The sequence below is a fragment of the Arachis hypogaea genome, chromosome 14 (genome assembly GCF_003086295.3).
Source record: "Arachis hypogaea cultivar Tifrunner chromosome 14, arahy.Tifrunner.gnm2.J5K5, whole genome shotgun sequence".
NCBI classification, from domain to species: Eukaryota; Viridiplantae; Streptophyta; class Magnoliopsida; order Fabales; family Fabaceae; genus Arachis; species Arachis hypogaea.
Genome location: NC_092049.1, coordinates 129,741,751 through 129,761,580, shown reverse-complemented (window position 1 = coordinate 129,761,580; position 19,830 = coordinate 129,741,751). Strand labels below are relative to the sequence as shown.

General features: G+C 31.2%; 4 protein-coding genes across 8 annotated transcripts; 2 read left to right on the top strand and 2 right to left on the bottom strand.

The window, feature by feature from the left end:
• The first annotated feature begins 1,832 nt into the window (after positions 1-1,832).
• LOC112743191 (F-box protein At5g07610) lies at positions 1,833-3,086 on the top strand. Its single transcript, XM_025792399.1, has one exon. It carries the CDS (start codon positions 1,833-1,835, stop codon positions 3,084-3,086), a length of 1,254 nt encoding a protein of 417 aa, XP_025648184.1.
• A 1,604-nt stretch (positions 3,087-4,690) lies between these two features.
• LOC112744147 (uncharacterized) lies at positions 4,691-7,581 on the top strand. Its single transcript, XM_025793656.2, has 3 exons — positions 4,691-5,717; positions 6,773-6,901; positions 7,174-7,581. Exons 1-3 carry the CDS (start codon positions 5,427-5,429, stop codon positions 7,351-7,353), a joined length of 600 nt encoding a protein of 199 aa, XP_025649441.1. The 5' UTR covers positions 4,691-5,426; the 3' UTR covers positions 7,354-7,581.
• Positions 7,582-7,965: 384 nt separating this feature from the next.
• Positions 7,966-10,647, bottom strand: LOC112744146 (uncharacterized). 3 transcript variants are annotated; one of them, XR_003172670.3, is made up of 9 exons: positions 10,440-10,622; positions 10,123-10,203; positions 9,666-9,755; positions 9,301-9,467; positions 8,986-9,055; positions 8,808-8,887; positions 8,587-8,668; positions 8,426-8,502; positions 7,966-8,164 (listed from the first exon to the last, which is right to left on the bottom strand). XR_003172670.3 is itself a non-coding variant. In XM_025793655.3 (9 exons), the coding sequence occupies exons 1-9, from the start codon at positions 10,515-10,517 to the stop codon at positions 8,064-8,066; spliced, it is 807 nt and encodes a 268-aa protein (XP_025649440.1). In that variant the 5' UTR covers positions 10,518-10,626; the 3' UTR covers positions 7,966-8,063. The 3 variants fall into 3 exon arrangements, 2 of the variants coding, with proteins under 2 accessions (XP_025649440.1, XP_072071082.1); XM_025793655.3 differs by having other exon boundaries at positions 8,606-8,668; positions 10,440-10,626; XM_072214981.1 differs by lacking the exon at positions 8,426-8,502 and having other exon boundaries at positions 8,606-8,668; positions 10,440-10,647.
• A 963-nt stretch (positions 10,648-11,610) lies between these two features.
• LOC112743190 (uncharacterized) lies at positions 11,611-14,492 on the bottom strand. Of its 3 annotated transcripts, none has more exons than XM_025792398.2 (9): positions 14,103-14,492; positions 13,918-13,998; positions 13,212-13,301; positions 12,958-13,124; positions 12,792-12,861; positions 12,394-12,473; positions 12,184-12,246; positions 12,005-12,081; positions 11,611-11,877 (listed from the first exon to the last, which is right to left on the bottom strand). In XM_025792398.2, exons 2-9 carry the CDS (start codon positions 13,924-13,926, stop codon positions 11,777-11,779), a joined length of 657 nt encoding a protein of 218 aa, XP_025648183.2. In that variant the 5' UTR covers positions 13,927-13,998; positions 14,103-14,492; the 3' UTR covers positions 11,611-11,776. The 3 variants fall into 3 exon arrangements, with proteins under 3 accessions (XP_025648183.2, XP_072071080.1, XP_072071081.1); XM_072214979.1 differs by having other exon boundaries at positions 14,072-14,432; XM_072214980.1 differs by lacking the exons at positions 13,212-13,301; positions 14,103-14,492.
• Between the last annotated feature and the right edge of the window lie 5,338 nt (positions 14,493-19,830).

Sequence of the window (19,830 nt, the reverse complement as noted above, 5' to 3'; positions counted from 1 at the left end):
TACTTTAAATCGTGGTACTTTACATCTCTCATGACTTATACTTTTATAGTTGATTCATAACTTAAAATTAAAAAATAATAATCTAAGAACAACAATCTAAAATTTAAGAAATAACAACTTAAATAAAATAATTTGAAATTTAAAAAATAAAAACCTAAGTAAAATAACCCAAACAAATAAAATAATTTAAAATTTAAAAAATAACAACCTAAGTAAATAATAATTTATAATTAATAAATATAATTCTAAAAATTTCTAGTGACGACACCTAAGCAAATGAACTCCCAGATTCAACGTATGAGCGCCACGTCAGCATATGAGCTCCCCATTTGTATACTATAAAAATTAATTTCCTAAACTATCTAAACTATTAATTATGTAGAGTATTAAATTTGATATTTAATTATATAGAGTACTTGATTTGATATTTATTAATTTTTTAAATTATATGAAAAAAATTAATTAACTTAATATTATTCGTTTGTCATATAATTTTATATTACTCAAAGTATAAACTGTAGTAGCCAACAGGATTTTATATAAATTAATCTTTTTATAAATAAACTATATAAATACAATAAAATAATTATGCACACATAACAACATTGGGGTCATTGAATCGGAGTAATAATACAGTATATATAATTTATGTTTTTGTTTTTCACTCATTAGATTTGATACTTATCTAGTTATTATTACTATAGCAGTTGATGAAGAGCATGTGATGACAATAATATAATGCAATCCTTCAAACATAGCTATATATTATTTTTGAAATTTTATAATAATTAAATAAATTTTCATGGAAAAATTTTTTATCAGAAATTCAGTTTTGCATATAAAATTATAAATGTTAGCAGTTATTGGGTTTGAATCAACTTATTCAGCTGCTGCATCATGCATGTCATCGACCTTCCCTTCTAACTTTTCTACAAAGATTTGATTCCGTTGTCATTTGCGTCACGCAAATTATCTAAACATGACAGTACTAACAAGTTTTGGCTCTGTCTAAAATCAGCTCAAGTCTTTTGAACTTATCTGGTGTATCATTTAATTTAAAACATTAGATTAAATTGATAAATGATCTAACGATTTATATTTAATTTATTTAAATTTATTAAAAATTACATCAAAAAATTCAAATTTTTTGATAAGAAATAACAACTTAAATAAAATAATTTGAAATTTAAAAAATAAAAATTTAAGTAAAATAACTCAAATAAATAAAATAATTTAAAATTTAAAAAATAACAACTTAAGTAAAACAACCCAAACTTAAAATTTGAAAATAACAACCTAAGCAAATAATAATTTATAATTAATAAATATAATTCTAAAAATTTCTAGTGACGACACCTAAGCAAATGAACTCCCAGACTCAACGTATGAGTGCCACGTCAGCATATGAGCTCCCCATTTGTATATTATAAAGATTATAAAGATATAAAGATAAAGATAAAGATAAAGATAAAGATAAAAATTTATTTAAATTTATTAAAAATTACATTAAAAGATTCAAATCTTTTGATATTTTAAAATTTTCCCCATATAAAATTTGAGAACTAAATTATAAATTAGTTATTGTGCATTTTCAAAAAGCTCAAAAGAGTTGAGCTTATTAAAGACAGACCCGATAAAAAGATCTTTTTGTATGAGATATCCAAACATAAAATTATTTTTACTTTTTTACAAGATCTTTTAAAAAAAAGATAACTCAAACAAAGATCTTTTCTTAAAAGTTTATCCAAACAAGGTCTATATAAGTCATAAGATATGAAGCAGAGAAACCGTAGCCTACAACACCACGCAACTTCTCTGTTGGTTTGGTAACAATGGAGAGTCCATGGGACACTGTGATACGAGACATGGATCTCTTAACGGAGATCCTTCTCCGATTGCCAGTGAAACAAGCGATTCAATGCAAATGCGTGTGCAAGAAATGGTTGTCAATCATCTCCAACCCCAAATTCCGTTATTCACACACTTGTCGTTTATATTCCAAGTACAATAACAAACCTCCACCCACTGCTCTGTTGGTTCAGAATTTCGGAGACACGAAGGCCAAAAGAGCTTCTATTGTTCCCTTCCACACCAATAATAACAACGCCAACAAAATCTTCTTCCACCTTGATCTTGATCGACGCAAATACATGTCTTCTACTATTATACACTCTTGTAATGGTCTATTACTATGTAATGTTACACCCACACCCAATTCTGGTTTAACAACTTTTGAGTCTTTTATAATACGACTAGAATCCCACTTTCGCATATGCAACCCAGCCATCAGCAATGACCACTGCGTTTATCTAGATTACCCCCTTGGCGATGTAGATTCCCCATATAATGAAGATATCTACATATTTGACCCTTTAGACTTGAAGGCTTATCTTGTTTTCGAACCTCTAAAACAACCTCTTTCTTACAAAGTTATTTTATTTGGTGAAATGGAAGCTCCGTATGGACATTATAGTCGTCTCAATCAACTCAAACCCCGAATTGGGATTCGTTTGTATTCCTCAGAGACGTCTTGTTGGAGTAGTGTTGTTTGCAATCTTCCTAATGATTTACGTGTCCCAGAGGGAGTTTATTGCAATGGTGCTGTTCATTGGTTTCGTTTAGATGATGACAATTCCGTTTATTTCGATGTCAATCGGCTTTGCTTTGATAAATTGCCTGCAGTCCCTGCATGTGTTGACTCAAATTCAGAGCTCTTGGGTGTTAAGTATTTAGGAGAATGTAAAGGGAGGCTGCACTTGATTCTATCTGATAGTTTGGAGTTTGATATTTGGGAATTAGAGGAAGATTACTCTTCATGGGTTGCCAGATACCGTGTCAATCTTAATCGCATGCATGATGGGGAATCGGCCTTGTGCTGGAATCTTTCAAGTAATCCATTTTGTGTGTTAAGTTTTGTTCTTCGCCAAGAAGAAGAGGAGGAGGATTCCATGCTTGTGTTGTTCCAAGATGGTAAAATAATGTCTTATAGCCTAAAAAATTATGATTTGAGGGTTCTTTGTAAATTAGATAGAGTGCCTAGATCTGTTCATCACTACTTTGAGACTCTGTTATCTATTGGAAATTAATAGAGTTCGATGTAGAGCAAGTGCATTATTAGTTCATCCAACATTGGAGCAGTGATAGATGTAAAACTTCTTCCGTATGTTCTTCAAATAATAAAAAAATAATTTTAAGGTGGTTTTTGTTCTATTCTTTAAATGTAGAAGTAATCGGTGTTTCTGTGTGTTTCTCTATGCGCTTCAATTTATGAGCACAACACTTATTACGCAATGAGCTCCACTACCACCCTCCTTCTTCTTCTACTACTTCTGGTGCTGCAAAATTACGAATTTGCCCATGGAAGAAAGCGCAAGGTGCACATCAGCGATGACCTTGATGACGTGTACGATGACGAAGAGGACGAGTCTTGGAAGGAATGGGACAAGAAGAAGGAGCCATCTTTCCCGCCCGCCGATCTGTCGAAAATGGAACCGTCTCAGATCAAGGAGGAGATGATGAAGCGCCACACCGGTCCCGTCATCGGCTTCGTCAAGCTCCGCTTCGGACTTCGCCGTACTCCGGTCAGCCACATTTCTGTTTCTGGTTAAGGCTATTCTTATCTTGGTGTAAAACAGGGCTCCAATTTTAGCTATGATTTTATGGGGAAATTGGCTGTTTCTGCATGTTTATTGGTTTTTGATGAATTTCAGCTAGAATTTTGGTTACATTATATAATTTAAAACTTCTTGAATTTGAAATTTAAGGTTAGCACGCTTAAATTCCTATAGGTCAATGTGGGATTATAAAGGTGAGTAAGTTTGAAGTAATTTTTAGTTATAAAGACGAGCGTCTTATTAGTAGATCTTAATAAAGAGTTTTTGTGAATTATTTTGATTAAAGATGAGAAGTATGTCATAGAAGAGAACACTTATATACCAAATCAAAAGGTTCATACATAGAGAGCAAGCACAAACATAAAAAACTTATTTAATAACTTATATAAAGAGATTCAACACTTTTTTTACACTTACTTTTGTTTGAGGATAATTAAACTTTACATATAAGTTTTAATTAAACAAAGATATTAAAGGTTAAATTTATGATTGTTTCTTAGAAAAATAATTGTGATATATATAAATTTTAATTAAACGAAGATAACATTTTTTTGTTTAACATAAGCTAGGTGCAAGTTTGTGGTGTATTATATAAAGTTAATTGAGCTTAAATATAGTATCCAATTATTAGGATTTGAACATTTCGTAAATAATATAAATCTCTACATTAATTTAATGTATTTTTTCGTTAAGAGGGGTTATCATTGTATACTTAATTAGAAATTTAAATAGATAATAGATTTAATTAAATAAATATATAACACTAATTAAATAAGGTACCAAAAATATATTATTATACTTTTTATACAATTTACGTATATTGAATGAACAATTATAAATAGGATTTTAGAATTAAATGTTTGTTGCAAACTATTTTATTTAAATTATAAAATAATTATGGAATTATATTTTGTCAATTTTAAAAATATTTTAAATTGAATTATTACTTTGTAAGGAAGCTTAAAAAAAATGTGTTAGGGTTGGATTTTATTTTTAGTATTTTATGATTTTCTATTTTTAGAAGTTTGTAAAGAAAAAAAAAGTAAAATTAAGAAATTTTTTTTTTTTTTTTATTTTTATTTTTTATTTTTTTTCTTCTCTTAATGAAATTTTGAAATAAAAAATATTTATAATTAAAACAAAAAATAAAAAATAAAATGAAATAAGTTTCCAAAGATGATAAAAGCATAAATTTCGTTGAAAGTTTCCAAAGATGATAAAAGCATAAATTTCGTTGAACTTTGATATAACGGCTTTAAGTTTGTTTAGATGTCATTTTCAAAAAAATATTTGTTTTAAAAAAAAAAGATATTTGTTTTAAAAAAATAGTACTATGTCTCTTTTTTTATCAATTTAATGTAAAAAAATTATTTTTTTTATCTTATTAATTTGATGTAGAAAGAAAATGATTTTTTTTATTTGATATATATTTTTATTTTTTGATATATTTTTATCTACTAACAATTGAATGAAAAAAATTCTATAAATATTTTGTTAACTTATTTTTTTTAAATTACTTTATAATAATTATTTTTATTTTCTAAAATATTAATTATATAGAGTATTATATTTGATATTTGAGTACATAAATATTTATTTTGAAACTAAATTAAATTATTAATTTTATCTAGTACAATATTATTTGTTTTGAATATTCTAGCTTTTCTACAAAGAATTGATTCCGTTGTCATTTGCGTCACGCAAATTATCTAAACATGACAATACTAACAAGTTTCTGTGTTTTTCTCTATGTCGTTCAATTTATGAGCAATATATAACAACTCCTCACAAATTCGCAACACTTATTACGCAATGAGCTCCATTACCACCCTCCTTCTTCTTCTACTACTTCTGGTGCTGCAAAATTACGAATTTGCCCATGGAGGAAAGCGCAAGGTGCACATCAGCGATGACCTTGATGACGTGTACGATGACGAAGAGGACGAGTCTTGGAAGGAATGGGGCAAGAAGAAGGAGCCATCTTTCCCGCCCGCCGATCTGTCGAAAATGGAACCGTCTCAGATCAAGGAGGAGATGATGAAGCGCCACACCGGTCCCGTCATCGGCTTCGTCAAGCTCCGCTTCGGACTTCGCCGTACTCCGGTCAGCCACATTTCCGTCTCTGGTTAAGGCTATTCTTATCTTGGTGCAAAATAGGGCTCCAATTTTTAGCTATGATTTTTATCAGGAAATTGGCTGTTTCTGCATGTTTATTGGTTTTTGATGAATTTCAGCTAGAATTTTGGTTACATTACTGATTTTGTCCGGTCAATTTCGTTTTCTTGAGTGAAATGTAAGCTGGAATTGGAGTTTAGTGAAAGTGACCTTCTAGAGTTTTAGTGCTGAGTTTTACGTTATTGTTAGGGTTTCTTTTTAATAAAATGAAATAAAATATGTTTTATTTTATTTTTTGAGTTGTGGTTGTGATTATTTCAAGCTGTGGTTTTTTGTGATGGATTTTGGTGGAGGATGATTGGCTCTTGCACATGTATTGTTTTTGCTCATACTTCATTTAAGGGGAGAAAGAAGTTAAAAAAATTAAGATATAGTTTGAGTTGAATTTGTGATTTAATGTGATCAATTGATTCTGGTGAATTTCAATGAGCACATTCGCTCATGGCCATTTATTAATTTTTGCATTTGAGCTCTAGTTGAGTTTAAGTTTTGGTTACTCTGTTGGATTAGGGTCCTTTAAGTTTAAAGTGAACAAACTTAGTAAAGTGATAAAGTGAGGAGTAACCGCTATTGGATTGATAACTTCTATTGCAATGGGTCTTATCATTGGGATTTGCTTCCCTTGCTATGTAGTCTTCAAGTGACTGCTGTAAAAGTGATGGGTAATTGAATTGTCGGCCGTCGAGCATGTTAAGGTTGCTTCAGCATTATGTTTGTTTTATCCATTCTGGAAACTGTGTTCTGGGATGGGGAATATGGATATCTCTGGTGCTTTTTTTTCTTTGGATAGTTTATGGTGCTTTCTTTTGGTGGAGCCTTATTTTCAACTTCTTCTTAGTAGTTTATTTGATTTATCAAGATGGTGTTTGATTATCAAATTGGTCCTTATTGGCAATTTTCTTTGTGATTGAAGAAAGAGTTTTTGGTTTGAACATTTTTCGTTAATGTTAATGCCCTTAACTGATTGCCATGCTTGATTTTAGGACATGGTAGCGGAAATCGCCATGAAATGGTCACAAGTTATGAGAACTGGAGGCATTGGTATAAGGTTCATGGGTGTTGATACAAGTACAATCATGTTCAACATGGAAAGCATCAAAGGCATGGATGAGGTACGCCTTTGCATTTTACCTTCTTTTCCCTCTACTTTGAAATTTTAAAGAATGAAGAATGGAAGCGGCTTGGCTTATCAATTTTGACAACAACCCTATCTATCTGCTATTATGTTCATCTCCTGCCTTCCCATTTTATGATTTACTATAAATCATGTTGAATTATGATCCTTGTACCTTGCTTTTATTCTCCTTTCATTCAAAAAGCAGTTTTAGATTCAGCCTTGAGATAATTGTTATTTGTTAGTGATGATTTTCTGCTGATATTACAGTTGAAGGACTTTATCTTTGACCAATCAGAGGCATATGAGATCAAAATCGGGAATGATGTTTTTCGAAGACCTGGAGATCCACCTTTAGAAGAGGTTCTTCAGAACCTTCAGAAAGAAAAAACCAAAGCGGATAATGCTGGTCAAGAGGAAAATGATGGGGATTTGAGAACAGAGTTGTAATTCATTTCTAGGGATATGATTGTCTTCCAAGGTTTAGTAACAGTTTTGTGAATTTTGTAGTTTGACATAAAAAAACACTTTCTTCCTCCTCATTTTAAGGTGATGAACTGCTTCTAAAGGATAATGTAGTAATCGCCTTTTCAGCATTTGTGTAAACCAAGAGAAACTCAAACTACTGCATTGATGAGACGAAAGAAACAAAGATATTCAAATTCCCCTTGGTGAAAAGTGAGTCCCCTAATAACCTATCAAACCATATATGACTATTCTACTTTATCTTATCCTATTCCTTCCTTTCGTTTCAAAATAACTATATTTTCACCGTTTTAGTACATTGAAAAATATATTTAGACACAGTTGTATAATTGTGTTTAGCAATGTTGATTTTTATCAAAGTTCAAGTGACATTTATGTTAAAATGGAGAATATACTACTATTTCTAATCACGAAAGATTTGAATGTTGATAATGCTAACTATATAAGATATGAACGAACTAATACATGATTAGAATTGTAAGTATTCAAATCTTTTATGGTTGGAAATGTAAAAAATTATAGTTTATTCTAAATTGGAGAGAAACATTACAATTATAAATATGATGATGCAAAAGCTTAGAGACAGAAGGAATTTACCATTGTTTTGCATTAATGGAATGTAATTAAATGAAATGATATAATACAATGATAGACAATCTAATGAAGTGGAACTACTATTTCAGCTTCTTACTGAAGTCAGACAGCTCAAGAAGTGTAATCCTGGGGCTAGCTGCTGCTTCATCTCTCTCTTTCTGAGTGTTGAACCCCCAATTAACTAATCCAAATCAACCAAATTTAGCAAATATGTTATTCTAAAACAAACAACAATACAGAAGATAGAAACTCCAAAATGTATAAGATTGAAGTTATAGGACAACTCTATGGTCACATGCACTAACATGATTCGATAGTGTAAATCTTCTTATAATTTTAGCTTATACATCAATAATTTCTGTTATATTCATACCATTGGATGATCTTAGTGTGAAAATAAACTTGGTGCACTAAAAGAGACACGGAGAAAGAAAATTGCTACCTAGATACAAATTCCAATTGTCCAACTCTGGTTCTTTAATGACATTTTTTAAGGTTGCAAGCCTATCTTCCACAAAGCTGCAATTTTAAAAAAAGAAAAATATTAACCTTAGTAATTTCTCTTAAACCATGTTAACATGCAAATACAATGTTCTTAATAACCTGAAAGGCAAAATCTTACTGTAGGGTCAGTCCTTGGTGCTCTGGCATCTTTTGAAGCTTCTTTAGCACTTCTACCTTAGGACTTCATAGAAAAAATAGTAATAAAAAGATTTTAAAAAACACTAACAAAACAAAGAAAGTACATTTGGTTGTTAACAAAATATGGGTGTCAAAATAGTGTCTGCTATAACATGATTTTGATATTCATACAAGATACTAACCCAGTTCCTAAACCATATATTCTTTCTGGTGGTAAAGTGATTCCAGCAAGCTCTTTCAGTAAAGCATCAGCAAAACGGCCCTATAGCCAGAGAAGGAAAAAAATGCAAAGTAAGAAGAGAACATAGCAATGTGAAATTTCATATAGGACTAGAATTATGTATTCTTAAGGATTATTACCTGTTTTGTGGTGACAATGTAAACTTTTGAGCTTGCAAATCTTAGTGCATCAGCAGTACCAGGATAGAATCTATAGGTATAAAAAATAAAACACAATCACCAATAAGCAAGAGTCCAAAAGTCAAAAACACAATCGCGCGCACATTTTTTCTAAAATCCGAATATCTAATCTCAGTTGTTCTTGTCTGGTGTTTCGAATGGTACGGATATACATGCATCAAACCTTAAGATCTTAACATAGTTTTCGACAGATAACTTCTATTAAATCTATACTGTTAGATAACTTCTATTAAGACATTCCCTTAATTGAACTACCTGTTTGCTCCCATCCAACCAGAGAAATCATTCTGCAACCAATCATCTCTGACCTTTCCAAAAAGATCTATCAGTTCATTTCTATTCTCATCCCATTCTTCCATCACAATAGGCTTTAATTTGATCCATGTCTCCAATATACCCTCAACTGTGAGCCCTTCTGCAACCTTTCAAGAAGAACTATGACATAAATCAAGTGATACTACACTTGTCAATTCATAATAAAAAGGTTAAATTACACTGACAGTTCTTCATTTAAGTTATAAAACGCCTGGTGTAAGCATGATATTACTAAATCTCAGAATAGGTTAGTGTAATTTAAGATGACAAAAATCAATGTAATTTTAGGCTTAATATATACAGACCGAAGATTTTCGAATTGATGGAACTCTGGTCTCAAGCAATAATCTCACAAGTAAGAGAGTCTCATATCCAGTTTCCACCACTGGCCTCACCTGACATGAAAATACTACAAGTTCATAAGAAAAGTAGTATAACTCAAATGTTTTATGAACACTGCAGAAATTGTGTTGAGATTTTAGCTTTGCAATCATTTCTTAAGTAGCAAACCAGTCATTGTTAAAACAAATAACTAACATTTGAACATCTATTCATTAATTTAACCAAGTGCTTCCTTCGTTTAATTTTATCTGTCACTGTCATTTTTTGGTTTACATACATTGATCCAATAATATGCCAAGAAGTTATAGTGACATAAAGAAAGACGAACGAGCACTTCGTAAACATAAATTAAGCATTGATAAGTGAGCATTGTTTGTTGAGAAGTGTAATTAATTAACAACTTAGAAGTTAATTATTTACTGTAATCATCTGTTGAACAATCCAATCTTCAACGGTTGGATCCACACCATCAAACAATGCTGGCCATCTCAACTTGGCTGCCTACAAATTTATCGAAGTGATCACAGCTTAAGTTTAATACATTATACATTATGACATTAGAATCTTATTGATATTTTCCACTAACTGGATAACATTAACAGAAAATTTGAAACATTAGTAAAAGAAGATAGAAATCCTAGAACTAGAAGAACATATATACAATGAAAATGTTGGAAATACTGGGTGTATTTCTCTTCAATTATTTTAAGAGAGAGGGAGGAAGAGAGAGCATGAACCTTGACGGCAGAGATAGCAGTCTCTCCACAAGTATCACACAGAACTCCATCAAAGTCTAATGCATAAAGATGACCCATTTTTCCTAAGTTCCTTTCAATCTTGCAATGTCTATCTATATGTATTTTATACCAAGATAATAATATAAATTTGCATGGTACACAATACCCGCCATCCAAAACAGGATTGAAAATCTTTGGGGCCTAGCTTCCATTAAAATTATGACACGTGAATGTCTATCATTTTTTTTTTGTTTATTTTTCATTTTTGTCTATTTAATAATAATGCCAATAGTTTCTTTCTTTTGTCATTTAATCTAAGTTTTTGTAAATGACACTTTTAATACACTTAACATGGTTGTAATTTTTATGAATTATGTCTGTTCTTTAAAAACTTATCTAAGTAAAAAAAATCGCCTTGATGCCCTTGAAAAGGTGCTATGCTTAGGTGGCTTAACAAATTCCAAACTAAACACACTTTAACAGTGTAAGATTACATTTTTTGGTTTGCATGTTAGATCTTTAAAGGAAAGGCCTATGGTAATATCTAAGTTTGAGTGAAAAGAGCTACCGTTACCTTATTAATTAAGCTCATCTACAGCATAAATGAATTTATTATAGACATGATATATAACTGAATATAATAATATTGTTTGATCTATATAGTCGACTTTATTTTGATGGAATTTGTTATTTAAGTTTTCGTGCATTACAATATAATTTTATCTATGCATTAATATTTTTACCATTTTGCATAACTTTGATGGAGACCAAACCTGCCTTCTAAGATGGAAGATGTGTAGTAAATCCTCGAAATATTTCAGTACCTTTTTTCAGCGTAGTATTACCACAAATAATATTTGCTTTCGAAATAGTCATTCACATATGACTATGAGTGGCGTCATATTTTTTGGAATCTTCCACATTGATCTTGCAGCTTCATTTGAGGCACATATTTCCTCTATTTATTTCCACATTGTGATAACTTAATATATTTAGCCACCCAAATAAAAGCAAACTCAGTTATATATGTGTAAACTCAACACATTGCCTTCATCCAAGAGTGTAGATCTATCTTTTCTTATTGAACATAACACTTACATAATGAAAACCAGTTTTGAGTTTCAATAATCAACTGTCAATTTATTGTGTGTATATATACTATATTACTATGTACTGAAAAAACATTTCTCTATATAACATTAGAGGATACAGTTACAGCAGCCATTTTAAATAGAAAGATTGTGGTCACAACAAACTGAATAAATGAGATGGTAACAAAATGTTCAGTTCAATGCTGACGCCTGAAAAAGTGAAAATTCAATGAAGGCAACAAACAATCATTTCAACTTCTTACTGAAGTCCGACAGCTCAAGAACTTGAATTCTGGGGATAGCCGCAGCTTCTTCTCTCTCTTTCTGAGTGTTGTAACCCCAGTTCCCTGATCCCAAAAACAATTACACTTATCAGGCACACTCGACCATACGTATCACGATGTCATGTAATATTTTCCCATGAGAGAATCCATTCCAATTATAAACTGGTTAAGAAATACAAAAGGAAGCTACCTAAATACAGATTCCATTGATCTAACTCAGGTTCTTTGATGACATTTTTTAAGGTAGCAAGCCGATCCTCAACAAAGCTGGTTAAAAGAGTTAATTTCATGTAAGCAATAATAGAGTTCCAGTAGAAATAACAATAACCAGAATGATGTATAATTAGTTCTAGTAGCACAATATCTTACTGAAGTGTGAGTCCTTGGTGCTCTAGTCTCTTTTGAAGCTGCTTCAGCACTTCCACCTTAGGCCTACCGGTAAAACCAAAGATGGTGCAAGGAAAGTGAATTTCCTTTCAAAAAATAAAGCAAGAGAAAAGAAAAGAAAAACAATAAAAAAAGAAAGAAACGTTAAAGCATCACTGGACATTATTTTAGACGAATATATACTACACTAACCCAGTTCCTAGACCATATATTCTTTCAGGTGGAATTGTCACCCCAGCAAGCTCTCGGAGTAAAGCATCGGCAAAACGGCTCTAAAATTACAAAAGAAATGATAAAGATACAAAATGAACAGGGGACATGATGTAAAATTGCAAAAGGTGCATAAGTCGTATTAGGACAACATTATCTTCCTTTCTCTCTTACTCTTTCATTCCAAAATAATTATCACCTTGAAAATTCGGTGCATTAAAAATTTTATATATTTACTTGCAATTTATATCAAGATACATTGACTTTCGAAAGTAAAAATATTATGGAATGGAGTATTTTTCATTAATACTTAGACAAAAGTTTCTGTTGACAGGATTATCATCCCCTAGTTAGGGTCAAAAAGAAGGTTGGATGCTGACCTGTTTTGTGGTGACAATGTACACTCTCGAGCTTGCAAATTTTAATGCATCAGAAACACCAGGATAGAATCTATAGACAAACATCACGAATTAGTAGTAGTAGATCTCCTTCATGTGATATAAATATGCTAAACTAATCACAGCTCAGAAGATTTAATTTGGTTACCTATTTGCACCGATCCAAGTAGCGAAATCCTGCTCCAACCATTCATCTCTAACCTTTCCAAAAAGATCTATCAAAGTTTCTCTATTCTCACTCCACTCTTCCATGATAACAGGCTTCAACTTGGACCAATTTTCCAATATACCCTCAACCGTGAGCCCCTCTGCAACCTTGCAAAAAAAAGTAGGCATCAGTCAAAAGCAGATGCAAATTCCACGGATAAATGCTAAAGATCAGAGATAAGACATTGTACTCACTGAAGACTTCCTGATGGAAGGTATTCTGGTCTCTAACAACAATCTCACAAGTAAAACATTTTCATATCCAGTTTCTACGACCGGTCGGACCTATAACACAGACAACTATGGAAGTTCATCTTCTAATGAAAATTGGTCTATTGATTCACCATATTCAAAGCAATGTTTTTGAAAGCTCAATATTTTTGAGTAAAATATTCACAACATCATATGCAAGTAACTAAATCTTTACAAAAAAAAAAATGATTAAAACCGGAAAATGTTCATATTTTGAGGGAATAAAACTTGATTAACAATAAAAAAAGGCAACAAAGTTAGCGAGAAACAGTGTGTTGTTTAATTAGCTTAGTTTTGGAACAATTTTATAATCAAAGTCCTACTGAAATCTTAGAGGAAAAATCAATTACTTCCTCAAAGAAGTGAGCTTGACACATGCATTGCACCTCATAATGGTACTCTTCTAAAACAACGAAATTTATTTGAAAGCAAAATAATTTTGTCTCTGATTCCCTTTCTATAATTTGAGGCCTCTGTTGTTATTTTCAAATCGTATAAGTTGATAAGCAGTTAACAGTTATTCAGAACCAAAACACATAACATCTAAATTATAAAGCAATTTAGCAAAAAACAAAGGCATAAACATAATAATTAACTAATTGATTAAAAAAATGCATAAGAAGTAAGTAGTGAATATGAGATTAATTACTGAATGCATCTGGTCAACAATCCAATCCTGAGTGGCCGAATCCACGCCATGAAACAAATAAGGCCATCTCACTTTCGCAGCCTGAAAGGTATCCTAGTTAATGAAAAAGTGAAAACTTGAAATGAAAAAACAAGAGAGAAAGGAGAGAGCATACTCCTTATGAGAATCATGTTTTGTTCTCTGACCTCTGAAATCAATAAATGCAGAGGTGAATGCCAATGCTGACCCAGCCTGAATTGCGGTTTTGATGCTCCGTTACGGGAAGGAAGTGTCCAAATGAGTGAAATCAATTCAGTATTGTAGATGAAATACGGGGCACTGGACGTGATACGATGAGTTCACTCCAATGGCAAAGTTGAAGAGATCACCACCAATGGCAGAGTTGAAGAGCTCACTACTCGGACCATCAAGGCTGCTGACGTCATGAGAGCTCATCCTAACCATGTCATCAAGAAATATTCATCCTCCAACCTCTTCATCGTTCCTCCCCACGCTGACTTCCATCGCGGCAACATCTACCTCCTCGTTCCCCTCCTTCCTCCTCCCAACCAACACGCTGCAGCAGCAGATCAGCAGCTCTCCACCCCCACTCACACAAGCACCAGCAGCAGCCGTCTTACTCTCTGGAGGCAGCTCTGGAGGCAGACGGCTGCTGCTGGTGCTTGTGTGAGTGGGGGTGGAGAGCTGCTGATCTGCTGCTGCAGCTTGTTGGTTGGGAGGAGAGGCAGGAGAACGAGGAAGTAGATGTTGCCGCTACGGAGGTCAGCGTGGAGAGGAACGATGAGGAGGTTGGAGGAAGAATATTTCTTGATGATATGGTTAGGATGAGCTCTCATGAAGTCAGCAGCCTTGATGGTGCGAGTAGTGAGCTCTTCAATTCTGCCATTGGATGATTGGAGTGAACTATTCGTATCACGTCCAATACCCCGCATAGTAGGATGCATGATATGCATCTCCTTATGCTCTTCATTATTAAAGCTAACGTTGGAGAAGAAGATGGGGTAAAAGTGGAAGTTTGTGTTATTATTTATGAGAAGAAGATGCAGACGTATATATAGAGAGTAGAGTCGAAGCAAATGATGAAATGGAAATGGGAATGGCCGAATGGGAATGGGAATGGAAATGGGAGCTTCATTCTGCTTTTCAAAGTTTTAAGAGAAGAAGATGGGGGTAAAGCTATAAGAGAGAATCTGCGCGCATTTGATGGCTAGGTTGGAGAAGAAGATGTAACCTTATACCTACAAGAAGATGTAACCTTTACATTTCAAATATTTATTGAAATAAATTACCAATTTTTTATTAGCCTTATAACTAATAAGTAATATACCTGAATATCACCATTTTTTGCTCTATTAATAAATTAATTTCTACTAATAAGTTAGCTAGCAATTTTTTAATTAAAAGAAAAGGGAAAAAAAAAAGAAAAAGAGTTAGCTAGGCACGAAGGTGAAAGAGAAAAGAAGGAAGGAAACATAGTTTGCAGAAAGAGATGTGTGGGTCACAGAAAGAGAAAGAGAGAGTGAAGGGAATGGGAATGGCCGAATGGGAATGGTAGCTTCATTCTGCTTTTCAAAGTTTTACTTTTACTCTTTTGTTAACATCCCATTCTGTGTTACCCATCCTATAAACTATAAAGTTTTTATTGCTTCCATCACCCCACATTTACACCATAATAATAATAGTACTATCCTTTCAATATTAATATTTTATACACATATTAACACCTTACTTTATATTCCTATACATTTTTCGTATAGAAAATTTTTAAACATTCTTAAAATATTAATATAATTTTAATTGTTAATGTCAATTAATAAATAATGTATATTTTTTATAATTAAAATTAATGGTTAAAATTGTTAATACATATATATTTTAAAAATATTTAAAATTTTTTCTCTCATTGTTGAATTGTCCTCAATAACCTCTGGTGAGTGGTGACACATTCCTTCTCTCATCACAAGATAAAGGAACCTTAATTATTTTCCCCCATAAGCCAATGGTCAACGAAAAAAATAAATTGAAAACTAATTATAAATAGGGGTATGGTCCCAAAAGCATTCCCAGTTTAATAGAGTGATAAAAGAAAAAGAATGGTCCCAAGAACATTTCCTGTTTAATCTATCATGATTAATGATGAGAATCATTTCTGGGTCAACTTGCACAAAGTGCATACATAAAGAAAAATGGTAGACAAGACAAGGTGTATAACATCATAAATTAGTGGACATAAATTTTTGACAAGTATATCATCATAATCTCCAGATCATGTGCTTGCTTCTGTAATAAAATTAACGTAAATTATATATATACTTTAAATCTAGCTTAAGCTTATGTTAAAATTAAATTATTTATTTATGTTAAAGATATAACAATTTATATGTCATTTTTTATCAACTTAAGTTTTGAAAAAAATGGTATGACGAAAATTTGTTACATTATTTCCTCCCTGTACATTTTTCATCATGTAATATTCTCTTCTTCATATGATTTTTTATTTTCCTTTTGTGCACATGCTGTATTTTGGAGTATATAAAAGAAAAGTGATTATATCTTAGCTTCTCGTGCTAATTAGTAGTTCATATATACATTATTTCTACTATTGATCATCCATATTTAATTAGTATATGCAGGCATATGTGCACATATTTCATCACATTATTTGTCTGTGTCTTATTCATGTAAAATTACGAACCATGAGAGGATACTAGTATAGGCCGAAGTCCCCCCAAAAAATTTCAATAACTTAATATAGATCCAAAAAATTTTGTATAGTATTCATTTTATAAAAATAGTATTGTATTTATTTTGGTCTTGCTTTGTTGCTTTAATCATAGATTTTTTGGGCGTTGAACTTTTGCATGCACAAGCTAAGGTTGTAATTTAAATATTTAATTTTCCAGAGCTTATCAATTGACGCGACTTTTCTCTCTTGCTAAGATTGCTAAAATTCTCACAAATTTAAACAGTAAGCTTTGATTTAATCAATATATGCTTAATAAAAAATAGCATGGTTTCTATTTTAGTAGAAAAAATTTCAATACCCATAATAAATGAATGCTTGCACAAAAATAGTCCTGTGTGATTTAATCACAATATGCTTAATTTATCTTTAAAAAAAAACGGATTATATTATATTGGAGTGAATATTTCTTATCCTATCGCTTATTATTTGAGTTATTTCTCATCCTTTGATTTTTAATCGTGTAGCAAAACATTATTTGTTTATTTAAGCGTGACTATTTGATAGTCCATGATGACGTGTGAAATTATAGATGGGGTAAAAGCTATAAGAGAGAATCTGGTTGCGCGCACGTTGGAGAAGAAGATGCAGACGTACACACCTGACACTCCCAATAACCTACACAACCCCCTGGAATTTTTTATTTTTAATATTAGAGTAGTAGTGGTGTTTTTTTAAATGTGGATTTTTGGGGTGTTATACTCAAATGTGGAATCGTTTAACTAGAGAAGCAGAAATTGGACTGTTCGATTTATTGGAGGTACAGAAATCAGACCATCCGATTTCTAGAGGTACACAAATCGGACCGCCCGATTTGTAGAGATACAGAAATCGGATCGTCCAATTTCTGATAGGTACACAAATCGGACCATCCGATTTGTGTTAAAAAAAATAAAAAATTTTAAGTACAAAAATCGGATCCAAAAATTTGTGTACTTCCACAGTTTTAAAAAATACAAAAAATTACAATATTAAAGTATACCACCACTTTTACTTCCATAACAAAAAAAATTAGCCTAACCCCTGACCACACATTTAATTCACTCCACTTGCATTATTAAATCACCATTTGGCCCCACCCTTCATCTCATCTCATTATTATATCGTATCACAATCATCAACTCTATCACGTGATACAATAAGTTCTCCTCTCCTCTTCTGCTCTTCTCTTCGTGGCAAATTCGCAATGGCATTCACCCGTAATATTCTCCAAACTTCAGAGGATCAGAAATCTTTTTTAGCATTATGGGCTGTCTTTTTCCAGGAAACAGGCCACACCTTTAATCCGTTGCCTAGGTTGTCCCTAACGTACACTACCCTATTCATACATACAACTCCCTCTTCGTATTTTAATACGACATGTAATTATTTTTATGTATTATATGTAGTCATAAACTATTTTTTTTTACTATATTTTCTTATTTTGTATATAATTATTTCTTTTTTTTTTCAAAATATTCTACATATTTATTGAAGTTGCCATTTTTTTCGCTACATGTTGTCAAAATTATTATTACATTTTTTCCTAGAAAGTAAATATTAGATATAAAAAAGATAGTACTAATTAAATAGCAAAATTATTTTAACATTCTTACCACTATTGCTCCCATTATACTAGCTAGTACTAGTATTAATATATATAGCTATATATTATTACGTTTAGATCCACTCAACAAAAAAGGGATATCACGTTTCTCATGATAGTGATAAACTCTTTAACGCTAGAATAAGTGTTTACAAAACTCATCCATAATTGTGGTTGAGAAAACTTTAATATATCTTCTCCTTAACAATAATATTGGATGAACTGTTCTTTAATTTTTATTTTTTTTTTGTGTTATTTAAATGTTTCAATTTTATTTTTATCCTATTCATATTATGAATAAAAAACAATATGAATTTTATTAATGAAAATGTGTTGATCATCATATGTATATGTAATTATATATATTGACATATGTGTGGCATTTCTTAATCCAAACTTTTAAATTCCGTGAGTTGTTTTGTACCTTTTTTTAATAACTAAGATTCGATTTCATGCTTTCACGGTTTTAGGTTTTGCTGTAAAGACCTTAGAAGTCACGAATCCTAATTCTCTCTACGGCTACATATTATTAGTATTATTACTACAAACACTGACATTATCCATTTCTTAACTACTATGCACAAATAGCACCTGCTATTATTAAATAAGCATGATAAAAACTTGTCTATTTAATTTGGATCATTAAACAAGTAGAGAGAAATTATACCAACACTATTAGAGCTAACATTCAACACTATATTAGGTCTCTCCCCCTCAATATCTAACTTAATAGAGAAGTAGAATTAATGGGTTTATTGTACAGAATCTTTGCAAGCGATCCTATCCATTAGAAAAGAGGCAAGACACAGGCTACAAAGTTGGGCCCTCACATATGGTACAGCTTATGATAATGCATATCCACACATGACACTCCCACCACGCTTCATTCATTCATGCTTATTGCTTTGGATCACACGTGTACACTTTTTGTCTCAAAAAAAAACTATATATTCTTTGCTTCGTAGATATTTTCTTTTAATGTTATTATGTAAATAGGTTTTTAAATAGTTTGATTTTTGAATTATTGTCTTCTAATTAGTCATAGATATTCTCTTATTACATCATATCAATCAACATCTTGAACTTTAATACCCTGTGACTTAAATACTATATATGAATGTAATTGTATTAGAAAAATACTAGTATTTTTATTAGTAATAATATTATAGAATTATAAATTTTTTTAAAATAAATTATATTCTAATATTTGATTTTTATTATAACTTAAAAATTAATAATATTTAATATTCTTATAATAAATATTAAAAAATTTATTAAATAAAAAAATATAAAATTTGTGTTCTACTTCAATATTTTTGTATAATGAATAATTATGAATTAGTATTTTTTTATAAGTACTTTTTGGATAAATAATTTTCAGTTAGGATATCGAAAAAATAATAAATGTGATTGTAAAAAAACAACCACATATGAATAAATAGTTTAAAAATAGTGGCATGTTAGTAAATTATAGTATACTGTTTAAAAAGTCAAAAGAAACAGAGTGACTAAATAAAAAGAGAGAAAGAAAAAATTTTATTTAAAAAAAAATTATTTCAAGTACAATAAAAAAATATTATGTGAC

Coding starts and splice junctions, on each gene's coding strand:
- LOC112743191 (XM_025792399.1), top strand. CDS start 1,833: ATGGAGAGTCCATGGGACACTGTGATACGAGACATGGATCTCTTAACG.
- LOC112744147 (XM_025793656.2), top strand. CDS start 5,427: ATGAGCTCCATTACCACCCTCCTTCTTCTTCTACTACTTCTGGTGCTG. Junction 5,718..6,772: donor TCGGACTTCGCCGTACTCCG/GTCAGCCACATT, acceptor GCTTGATTTTAG/GACATGGTAGCGGAAATCGC. Junction 6,902..7,173: donor GCATCAAAGGCATGGATGAG/GTACGCCTTTGC, acceptor CTGATATTACAG/TTGAAGGACTTTATCTTTGA.
- LOC112744146 (XM_025793655.3), bottom strand. CDS start 10,517: ATGGGTCATCTTTATGCATTAGACTTTGATGGAGTTCTGTGTGATACT. Junction 9,056..9,300: donor GGTTGGATGGGAGCAAACAG/GTAGTTCAATTA, acceptor TTATACCTATAG/ATTCTATCCTGGTACTGCTG. Junction 8,888..8,985: donor ACATTGTCACCACAAAACAG/GTAATAATCCTT, acceptor CTCTGGCTATAG/GGCCGTTTTGCTGATGCTTT.
- LOC112743190 (XM_025792398.2), bottom strand. Junction 12,474..12,791: donor ACATTGTCACCACAAAACAG/GTCAGCATCCAA, acceptor TTGTAATTTTAG/AGCCGTTTTGCCGATGCTTT. Junction 11,878..12,004: donor TCAATGGAATCTGTATTTAG/GTAGCTTCCTTT, acceptor TTTTGGGATCAG/GGAACTGGGGTTACAACACT.